At 38.9% G+C, this 12637-nt stretch overlaps 1 protein-coding gene across 2 annotated transcripts in view; it reads right to left on the bottom strand.

The window, feature by feature from the left end:
- Window positions 1-12637, bottom strand: part of LOC141349030 (receptor-type tyrosine-protein phosphatase mu-like) — a 218549-nt gene that overhangs the window by 2166 nt on the left and 203746 nt on the right. For both annotated transcript variants that reach the window (XM_073857824.1, XM_073857819.1), the window contains 5 exons: window positions 8890-9039; window positions 8466-8639; window positions 6203-6334; window positions 4781-4906; window positions 2399-2562 (listed from right to left, as the gene is read on the bottom strand). In XM_073857824.1, coding sequence (XP_073713925.1) covers window positions 2399-2562; window positions 4781-4906; window positions 6203-6334; window positions 8466-8639; window positions 8890-9039 — 746 coding nt within the window. The remainder of the gene's footprint in view (window positions 1-2398; window positions 2563-4780; window positions 4907-6202; window positions 6335-8465; window positions 8640-8889; window positions 9040-12637) is intronic.

The following is a 12637-nucleotide window of genomic DNA, read 5'->3' on the forward strand; positions in this document are numbered from 1 at the left end:
TTCTGCTTCAGAGCAGTAATCAAGGCTAAGCGTATCCCATCATGCATCGTGTTCTGGATTTAAATTGTGAGACTTTTGCCCAAACTTTGCGAGATGTCATAGAAACAAAAAGTGTTGCACATTTCATTGGTGCAAACATTGTGATGTATATTGTAAAACATCTGCAACTGCTTTTATCACATAATTAGAAACAACATTAATTGTGTGGTTTATTCAGGGACTACTGGATAAACAATAAACTTTAATAAAGCTGCATGCACAAAATGAGGTTTTTTACAGATGCAAAGAATTCTGATTTTGAAAGATTCAGATAAGTGTAGATAATAATCTTTAAGTTCATTTTATTTAGTGAAAAACATATAAAAATATATATTATAAGTAGCCTAAATAAGAAACAAATACATTTTGGTGCAAATTGCTGCCACTATAGATTGACATTTTTACACTTGCTGTCAACACATAAGTGTGTCCCATCAAGTGAATAATTCAACATGCACACTTGGGATCTTCACACCCACTAGAACACTTAAGCGAAATACAGGAAATACATCATGTAAGTAGTCAAGTGGTCAAGTGCAAAGACCGCAAATGTGGGTATTTGGATGCAGCCATGATGCATGATTGGATACACTTAGCCTTGAATACCTCTCCAAAGTGTGTTTAGTGTGGGTTAAGGGCACTGCACTTTGCCAGTTTTAAGACATGGGACAGTCTTGATGCAGCCAGCTTGTGTGAAGTGTAATTAATGTGTTTAGCCAGTAGATGGCGATGTTCATCCTTCCATCAGATGAAACCCACAAAACAAAACTAAAGTCCTCTCAGCAGATCTCTCATATCCTCTGTGTTAATGAATGCACTAATGATTATTGATCTGTTTTTCTGCTCTGATCCGACAGACTTATAGAGGATTGTGTGAGGAGCGTCTGTATGTCTAGGGATCTGTGTGTGTGTCTATGTGCGTGTGTGTTAATGCAGGGCTGCCTAGACACATCTCTCATTCAAAGCCCAATCCCAGATCACATATTTTTCTGTAATTTGTTGGCAATAAAGTATCAAACACGTTTAAGAAGAATAGATCATGACAGGTTTAGCTCATCTGGATTAATATCCAACATATGCGTTACTTTGTTCGGAGTTGTAATGCATTATAATGGCCTCATATGTCATGTTCTTATTTGACGTTTTTATTATATTGAACAGAGAGGACGGCACAGTGACTGCATGTTGCGATTCTTTATTACGACTCGCATAACCAAAGAAGCATTGAAACATCGCTCTCTAGTGGTACATTGTCATAATTAGACATAATAAACACACATGCACTTACTGCAACATCATGCACACAACATACTACTACACCAAACACACTGAAAAGCTTCACGAGTGACAACTTCATTTAAATATGGGAGTGAATCCCCTAAATGATTTTTTCATGAGTGTACCTAACAAGATTCACTCCCTTAAATGTGATAATTGATAAACAGGTAACCATATCAATGTTCACTGTCTAATGCTGAGTACACACAAACACACTCTAGATTACTCGTGGGATTAACCTTCGAGTTGAATATTTTCTACTTGCGCGAAGACATGTTTGACGCGAATAGCAAATAAAACCCAATTTGCGTCATTGGCATCACCCAGTGCGCACAGCGCGCGAAAGTGAGACGCTGGTTAAAGTTAACTTTAAATAAATTTTAGTGCTGGGCAAAGATTAATCACGATTAATCGGATACAACATAAAAGTGATTATTTGTATAATATATGAGTGTGTGCTGTGTCTAATTATTATGTATAAATATATACACACACATTCATGTATGTATTTAAGAAACATTACATGTTTAAATATATTTATTTATATTTTTATATAATCTATATTAAATATAAATAAAAAAAAAATGGTATATAAATAAAACAATTCTGAAATGAATATATGAATGTGTGTGTGGTTAAATATACATAATAATTAGACACAGTACACGCACATATATTATGCAAAAAAAATCACTTTTATTTTGTATGCGATTAATCACGATTAATCTTTGCCCAGCACTAGTAAATTTTAAGTATTAAATACATAAAAAAACACAAATTTGATATTTAAATGTATGTTTTATTGGCATAGAACAACTAATCCTAATTGAGTTTCTTATTTTAGATTATATCATTATTTCCTGATAAGGTATCTGAAATATTTGTTCTGTGTTCTCGCGACCTTCTAAATTCATTCTTGCAAGGTTGCTTGGCAAGACCGATCTCTATGAGAACACATGTCCATTCTTTGCGTTCTTAGAATTGAGAAACAGCCAGTATATGTGTACTGGGATTCAGTCATTGTTATAATGATGGGCAGACTTTAATCAGATGAGAGTTTATGTGATGATACTGTACTCACAGACAGTGTACTACGGTACGTCCCTCTCCACCATCATATTCCTCCTGCCATTTGTCCACCTGGTGGATGAGTTTGAGAAAAGAGCGTTTGGACACAGGCGTGTCACGATACATGGGCCATCCCAAAAACTGGAACTGCTGAACCATTCGATACCCATCCTGTGGCTGAAACACAAACACACACACAGTTTATGAGACATGAACACCTGCATCAATAGCTTTCAAGAGCTTTATGATATGAATGCATTAACTCTATAGCGGCCCTGTATCTCAAAACCTAATGATGATAAAATATGATGCATTTTTCCATAAATATTGAAGTAAATCTCTCAGCTCAGCTGTGTGTATATGATGATTTATCACTGTTAGAAGTCTTTAAATAAAGCTTATGAGCTTCATGATGTTGTATCTCAATAACAGAAGAAACACAAACACTGCTCATAAAGATACCTATGAAGCAGTAATATAATATAATGAATGACTGCATGTATAAACACAGACAGATAGACAGACAGATGGATAGATGGATAGATAGATGGATCGATATGTAGACAGACAGACAAATGGACAAACAGGCGGATAGATAGACTAACAGATGGGCAGGCAGACAGACAGACAGACAAATAGATAGACAGGCAAATTGACAAACAGGCGGACAGACAAACCAATGGATAAGCAGACACACAGATAGACAGATGGACGGACAGACAGACAGATAGACGGAGAGAGAAAGAGAGAGACAGACAGACAGACAGGCAGACAAACAGACAGACAGACGAATAGTTAGATAGACAAATGGACGGATGGCAGACAAACAGACAGATAGATAGACAGATGGACGGACAGACAGATGGACAGACAGATAGACAGACAGAAAGATAGACAGACAGATAGACAGACAGAAAGATCAGACAGACAAATAGATGGACAGACAAATGGATGGATACGTAGATAGACAGACAAATTTACAAACAGCTGGACAGACAGACCGATGGATAAGCATACAGACGGTTAGACAGATAGACAGACAGACAAGACAGATGGATGGACAAACAAACAGACAGATAGACTAAGAGATAGACAGACAAATAGTTACATAGACAAATGGACGGACGGCAGACAGACAGATGGACGGACAGATAAGATAGAAAGACAGATAGATGGACAGACAGACAGATGGACGAAGAGAAAGACAGACAGATGAATAGACACATGGGCGAACGAACAGATAGATAGACAGATGGACAGACAGATGGACGGACGGACGGACAGACTGACAAGTAGACAGACAGACGAACTCACAGATAGACAGAAAGATAGATCAGACAGACAGAGAGACGGACGGCAGACAGACAGATGGATGGACAGATAAGATAGAAAGACAGATAGATGGACAGACAGACAGATGGACGAAGAGAAAGACAGACAGATGAATAGACAGATGGACGAACGAACAGATAGATAGACAGATGGACAGACAGATGGACGGACGGACAGACAGACAAGTAGACAGACAGACATACAGAAAGACAGATGAATAGATAGACAGACAGATGGACGAACTCACAGATTGACAGAAAGATAGATCAGACAGACAGAGAGACGGACGGCAGACAGACAGATGGATGGACAGATAAGATAGAAAGACAGATAGATGGACAGACAGACAGATGGACGAAGAGAAAGACAGACAGATGAATAGACAGATGGACGAACGAACAGATAGATAGACAGATGGACAGACAGATGGACGGACGGACAGACAGACAAGTAGACAGACAGACATACAGAAAGACAGATGAATAGATAGACAGACAGATGGACGAACTCACAGATTGACAGAAAGATAGATCAGACAGACAGAGAGACGGACAGACAGACAGAAGAAAAGATAGATAGACAGATGGACGGACACACAGATAGACAGAAAGACACACAGACAGACAGGCAGATGGACAGACAGACAGATGGATGGACAGACAGACAGACAGACAGACAGACAGATAGATCAGACAGACAGACAGACAGATCTGTCTGTCTATCTGTCTGTCTGTCCGTTCATCTGTCTATCTATCTGTCTGTTTGTCTGCCATCCGTCCATTTGTCAGAGACAGATGGATGGACAGACAGACAGACAGACGGACGGACAGACAGACAGACAGAGAGACAGACGGATAGACAGATGGATTCAAGTTAAATGAGCTAAACTCTCAGAGTCTAATGAATGATGGAGTTTTATTTTTTGTCTCAGTCACAGCACTCATTTGAATTGAAGTGGTTATCTGAATACAATGATAATGTTACTTATTTATGTCTTAACTATACTATAAACATAAGAAGAGATGATAAAAACATTCATGTCATGATGTGTAGTGTTACACACCCGAGCTGCGTTATATATTCTGAATATCCTGCTGATGATGTCCTCTTCTAGATCAGCTGAAACAAACTCCACCTGAAGAGGACCGTGACGATGAACACCGTTCTCCGGCCAATACTGTGGACACAACTATACACAAACACACAACAGCAGAAAATTAAACAAACAAATCAACAGAGAAACACACTGCTGTGTAAATGTTATGATAAATATGAGGTCAGACGTTTTGTGTGTTTGAAGCGTTCTGTGCAAACATCCTATCAGCCCTCATATGAATGTTTTGAGCTGTCAAGTGTTGAGTTTTTGTGAAAGAATTTCTGATAAAAGATGTTGTGTGTGTGTGTGAAAGTGTATGGACATCAAGTGTGTGTGTGTGTGTGTGTGTGTTTTAAACTCTGAGGAGCACAAACCATCTCACTTACAATATTTAAACAGCCTCAGAGACGACAATTTAACAACTTCAACATCCAGGACATGCTCTGTGCAGCAGTCATTTTAAAAAAGATATTTGCTTTATATTATTGATATTATGCATTTCGCTGATGCTTTAATCCAAAACAACTTACAGTGCAATACAAGGTACACATTTTATCAGCATGTGTGTTCCCTGGGTTCAAACCCATAACCCTTTGAGCTGCTAACACAATGATCTACCACTGAGCCAGACAAGAGTATATTTGCATCTGCCTAAAAATGTTTGTGTATTTGTGTCGTGGTGGTGGTCACGCTTCACATGGTGGTTTTTATCTCTGAACTTCAGTATATTTCTGTCAATCATCCATTTAAAAATGATTCAACACTTTATAAAATGATGCTAAGGTAAATAAAGATTTAAACACAGCTCTGCTTGTTTCATGTCTCCACAATATTTTATACAAGTATGATATTGTCTATCTGTATTGTGTATGAGATAGAAGGTGTGTGTTTGGTATTGGGGATTAGATTTCTGTCTAAGCTTTGATCCTGGGTGTTATAACACAGCCTGAGGCTGCCGTCCCAACAGATCCTCATATACAGCGCACATAAACACAACACACACACACAAACTCTGTCTTCAATAGAAAGTTTCCTCTGTGAACGTCTATAAACCCTCGTGCCCTGTCGCAGTGGGGTCGCTCGTCACAGACAGCGTTCATTATTCATCATTCTGTCAGAATACAGCACAGACGTTCTCATGCTGAACGGACACAAATCTTTTATCTCTCAAAAACAAAAACGCTTTGAAACAGAGTCGGTCACTAATGGACAACACTAAAACTGGATTTTATTTCTGTACTAACATCTATTTACTGTAAAGCTGCTTTGCTACAACACACTATAAAAATAAAACTGTTCATTTGATGTGAGAGCCGTGCTGTTTCAATGTTTTGTGTCATGTCTCATTTTCACAATCTTTATTTTTCTGTCGATGTATTCTTGACTGACCTGTGCTGGATCCACATCATTCAGCATGACTATAGATGTGCAGTGATAATCCAGGACCAGCCTCCAGAAATCTTTCACTGTGTTTGGCAAAGGATGCTGGGTAACAATGAAGGCAGACGGCTGCTTGTAGCTCTGTTTGAACAAGAAATATAAGTGAAGATCTTTCAAAGAAGCAGATGTAATGAAAATGATGAGCAATTTTTCTTTAACAGATCCACTTTATCCACTGGAGTCATTTGGACACTTTAAATGATAGATAGACAGACAGACAGACAGACAGACAGAAGAATGAATGGACGGTCCAACAGTTGGAAAGACAGAAAGGCGGACAAATGGATAGATAAACAGACAGAGACAGACAGATGGACAAATAGACAGACATAGACAGGTGGACAGACAAATGGAAAGACAGACAGGCGGATGGACAGACAGACAGAAAAACAGACAGGCGGATGGACAGATAAATGGAAAGATAGACAGGGGGATGAATAAATAGACAGACAGACAGACAGACAGATAGAAAAAAGACAGACAGACGGACATATAGGCAGGCAGACGGACAGACAGACAGATGGACAGATAGAGGCATATATAGACAGGCGGACAGACAGATGAACAGAAAGACAGATGGAAAGACAGACAGATGGACAGATATATGGAAAGACAGACAGGCGGATGAATAAATAGATGGACAGACAGACAGACAGACAGATGGACAAGTAGATGGACAGATAGAGGGACATATAGACAGGCGGACAGACAGATGAACCGACTGACAGATGGAAAGACAGACAGACGGACAGATAGATGGAAAGATAAACAGGGGGATTAATAAATAGACGGACAGACAGACAGACAAACAAACAGACAGACAGACACATAAACAGACAGACAGACACATAAACAGACAGACAGACAGACAGACAGACAGACAGACAGACATATAGACAGGTAGACGGATAGACAGACAGATGGACAAGTAGATGGACAGATAGAGGGACATATAGACAGGCGGACAGACAGATGAACAGACTGACAGATGGAAAGACAGACAGATGGACAGATAGATGGAAAGATAGACAGGGGGATGAATAAATAGACAGACAGACAGACAGACAGATAAACAGACAGACAGACGGACATATAGGCTGACATATAGACAGGCAGACGGACAGACAGATGGACAGATAGAGGGATATACAGACAGACGGACAGACAGATGAACAGAAACACAGATGGAAAGACAGACAGATGGACAGATAGATGAAAAGATAGACAGGCGGATGAATAAATAGACGGACGGACAGACAGACAGACAGATAAATAGATAGACAGACAGACAGACAGACAGACGGACATATAGACAGGTAGATGGACAGACAGACAGATGGACAAGTAGATGGACAGATAGAGGGACATATAGACAGGCGGACAGACAGATGAACAGACTGACAGATGGAAAGACAGACAGATGGATCGATAAATGGAAAGATAGACAGTGGGATTAATAAATAGACGGACGGACAGACAGACAGACAGACAGATAAACATACAGACAGACGGACATATAGACAGGCAGACGGACGGACAGACAGACGGACAAGTAGATGGACAGATAGAGGGACATATAGACAGGTGGACAGACAGATGAACCAATAAATGGAAAAATAGACAAGGGGATTAATAAATAGACGGACGGACAGACAGACAGATAAACATACAGACAGACGGACATATAGACAGGCAGACGGACGGACAGGCAGACAGATGGACAAGTAGATGGACAGATAGAGGGACATATAGACAGGTGGACAGACAGATGGAAAGACAGACAGATGGATAGATAGATAGACAGACAGACAAACATAGAGGCAAACAGATGGACAATTAGATGGACAGATAGAGGGACATATAGACAGGTGGACAGACAGATGAACAGACAGACAGATGGAAAGATAGACAGGTGGATGGACAGATGGACACACAAACAGATGGATTGCCATACGGATTGATAGATAAATAGATAGATGGATGGATGGATAACTTTAATGATTGATATGTGTGCTTTTCAGAGCTTTCAAACATTGATCATGATTCATTGGCATTATAAAGACAGGATGAGCTGTGATATTATTTCATATAAGTCAGATTGTGTTCAGCTGGGCTGGGATTGAGTAAATCATGGGATGATTCTGATTTTAAAGTGAACTATTCCTTTAAACTGTGTAAGATGATATAAGATATAAGAGTTATGATCTCATACATCCATGAGAGCAGCGTTGATGTAGTTGCTACTCTCTCCATCAATAGTGATGAGAAAGGGCAGACAGCGGTCAGGTGGTAGGACGTCCATACAGCGATTCTTCTCATGGTTTCGTGGCAGTAAAGCGATGCTGCAGTCCTCTACACGAAGGGTCGGCGTCACCATGTTTAGAGTCTGTCAACACACACACACAATGTGCTGCTTTATACTGTATGTTAACTACATCTAGAACTACTAGTTAAGGGACAGAATTGACTCAATTCTAAAATGACGTTTTAAAGATATTTGGGAAGTATCTTTATTTTAAAGCAAAAAGACACAAGACTGGATCTGTTGTTATTCTTTGGCAAACATCATCACATCTTAAACATGAAAGAGGAAATATTTTATAGAAGATTAAAAAAATTGACTTTTTCTCTCTTACCCTGAACTCCTCTTTGATTGGACTGGAGTTGGTCTGAGGGTCCAATCGGTTCATGTCATAGTAAACAGAGCGAAGCTGACTGGCTGGAATGGTGGTGTCACCACAAAGACACGCCTCCAAAATGGCATCGTGGATAAAAACATACTGCTCCTGACCACAACGTAAAAACACAAACGTGACATTATAGCACCTATACAGACATCATCAACTTAAATTAATATTCAAGACTTTTACTACACGCCTTTTTGAAATACTCGTTTCTGATTGGTCAATGCCAACATTCTGAAGGGCAATATTCTCTTGTTTATTTATTGATGTCACTGTAATCTGTTTTTATTTTGCACTGAAATAAAAGCAAAATGACATTATTATGTTGATCTCACACACGTACCTGTTAAAGAAACAGCCATCTCAAAAATTATTCTTATTTTACTTTTAGCTTTTCTGTGTTTTTAAATGTGTCGGGGTTAAAAACGCAGATATTGAGCTCTTTTGAGAAATTTATTTCAAAAGTGTAAAAAACAGAAAAAGCATCAAACTATTAGCTGTGAATCATCAAAGCGCGGTGGATGTATGTCAATATCTAAATCATTTCAGATGTTAGCGTTTCCTCTGAGCCAAAATCATATTTGATGGAAATCACTCCTGAAGTGACATTTTACAGCGATCTCAGCCTGTCACTTTTCACTACATCCTGACAACGGGGTCAGCGTGTCTGTGCTGTTGAGTCTACAGTGAACTTTGACCTTTCTGCAGGCACATGGAAAGCCAGCTGTGATGTAACGATGCCTAAAAACGAGCCAATCAAAAGAGACGCTTCTTTAACTAATGAGGGAACGCTCACGAGTCCGTGTTGTCTTGAATTATTAGTGACAGCTCAAACATGCGTGTAAAAAGGTAACAAGTGCCTGTAGGGTGACAAACTACATCACAACACCTGCGAGGGAAACGCGCGCACACGCATGCATGTGAAGGTCAGTGATCTAAAGAAAGCAGATTTGGGCAAACGCTTGTGGTGAACTTTCTCAAACACCAACCCGCGTGTCATCTATGAAACATTTGCCCATTAAATGCAACGATGCCTGCGATCTAAATGAAATTACAGTGAAATGATGCAGTGAGTGAAAGTACAGCTCCAGATGGCGTGCGTTCAGAAACACTCGAGAGTTCTTCATCTGCACGGCTACATAAACCCATCAGGAGCTGTAAAAATGAAGCGGGCGAGCACGATAATCTTTTTGGGTTAGCCCAGCGCGTTTATGGCTCTTCTAAGCACCTGCATTGTGCCTCGCTCGCGGCTGATGGACTCTTGAACAGGTTGAGAGTGTTTATGATATGCTAATAGCTTGAAATCGCAGCGGCGTGTTTGACATGTTGAATCAGGATTAAGATCGCGCAGGTATAACTCTTTCACCGGCCTCTTTCGGTTTCACCTGCTGCTTTTAACTCGCTTCTCTCTCTTGTTTCCAGTTTCTCTTTCAGGTGATCTTACTTTAACATTCTGGTTAGGATTGCTGTAAAGAACATTAAACCATGATTGATCTTGTCTAGCATCTATAACACACGGCTCAGAGAAAATATTTCAGTGCTCGGTGGCTTTAATGCGTCCTCGAGACACCGTTTTAGCCCCAAATAATGATCCATGGGTGTTGATTATTTTTCTGCGAAAAGCACACCTAACTTGTCAAATGTCTTAAAAAAAAACACCAAAGCAATGTTTGTGGTAACCAAAGAGGAATAATTGTTTAAGGAATAACTGACGACGGGCCATTGAATTATAAGAAAATAATGCACACCCAAGGTGCAATGTTGCACGACGTGAAGCGGAGTGTCGTTACACCGCGGGTGTGCATTATTTTCAAATAATTCAAAGGACCAGAGTCAATTATTCCTCTTATACCACAGTTACCACAAATATTGCTCTGGTGCCGATTTTTAAGACATTTGACAAGTTAGGTGTGTGGTTATCATTAATGCATACCCACGGAACATTTCTCAGCCAATCAGAATACAGCATTCAACAGACCCGTGGTACAAGGCTTTGAACCGGTTCACGGAACGAAAACGGAAACCTGAAACTTTTGATGTTTTGCAAGGAACAGAAACAAAACCAGAAACTTTAAAAAATATATATGTTCCGGAACAGAAACGTTTATTTCAAATAATGGTAACCGGTTAATACCGTTATTTTTTCCGTGCAATACTCCTTGAAGTTCACTTCCGGTCATCATTGACTCATCTGAGAAATGAGAAGCTTGCCACCAGCAAGTAGCCTATTCAAGCCTAAATTTTGTAGTCTACCAAGTATCTCAAGATGTTTTTTTAATACTAAAAACGGTTCGGCTCGATTTGCGCATTAATACCCAAATTTAAATAGGGTAAAGGTTGTTTTTCAAAGGCTTGCAAATGTTAACACTTAAGTGATTTTAAACAATTTAACCGCAAAAAGGTGCTAAAGTGAGCAATAACTCTTGATGTATAAACTTGAGAGAGAGTTGCGCCACTGTGTGTCATACTGTAGTCCATTAAAATACATTTGGCGAATAAAGCAATTTAAAAAAATTGTAATTTTCACTTTATGTGGAGTGACTGTTTATGCTGCAACTTCTTCCCGAAGCACCATTTGGAATTCGTCCTCCGTCTGTGTGTGTGAGCATTTTTAAGTGCACTCAACAAATGTAGGCATGTCAGAATTACAGTTATGCCGCTTACATAATGTAACCTTTTTTAACGTTCGATGACAAGATAGAGACTTAAGGAAAATTATGTAGACTTATAATTTAAGTTTAATGTCCTAATGATCAGCCTATTTATTTGTATGTCCCACAGCTGACATGGAACGTTATTAACCGTTTCGGGAACTTTATTTTTTTGTTCTAACCGGTTTGGGAACGTCAAAAACCTGAAACGTTAAAATACCGTTTCTGTTCAAAACGAACCAATTGGGAAAAAATTCTGGTTCAAAGCCCTGCCGTGGTATAATTGGAAAATAATGCACACCCAAGGTGATAATGGGGCGCAAAGTGTGTGCATTATTTTTTAAATAACTCAAAGGAGCGGAGTCAATTCTTCCTCTTATACCACGGTTACCACAGACATTACTCTAATGGTTATTTTAAGACATTTGACAGATCAGGTGTGCGGTTTATAGAAAAATAATCAACACCTGTGAAAATTTTTTCAACCAATCAGAATACAGCATTCAACAGACCCGTGCTATAATTGAAAATACTGCACACTACACTTTGTGTCGTATTACCACCTTGAATGTGCATTATTCCTTGCTTATAATGTACAAACAATTCTCTGAAATGCCTTTACACAAACTTTAACATTTTGAGTTTGCTTTTATTTTCAACTTTTATGTTCATTTTAGTTTAAATTTTAGTAACTTTGCCTTGAGCTTTTGTCATTTGTGACCCCGCCTGCAGCTTAAAGTAATTTTTTGATGTTTTAATTATTTTTTACATAAAATCATTTTATATAATGTAAAGAAAATTTTGTGAAAATTAAGTAAGGTCATGTCAAAGATTGGATAAATTTGTTTCAGAGAAATTATATTTTGTCTGTCTATGTGTTGTATACCATGTGAAAGCTGAGATTTTCCTGTTTTTAAAATTTTTAAGTCTTGTAAAAACAGGTTTATTAACTGTATATGATGTGCATGTCCAAAAAGCAGAAAAAACATTGAAATCATTGTATACCGGGTTGCGTGCTAAACGTCATATACGGACTCATCATGCACCAC

The sequence above is a fragment of the Misgurnus anguillicaudatus genome, chromosome 2, assembly GCF_027580225.2.
Source record: "Misgurnus anguillicaudatus chromosome 2, ASM2758022v2, whole genome shotgun sequence".
NCBI lineage: Eukaryota > Metazoa > Chordata > Actinopteri > Cypriniformes > Cobitidae > Misgurnus > Misgurnus anguillicaudatus.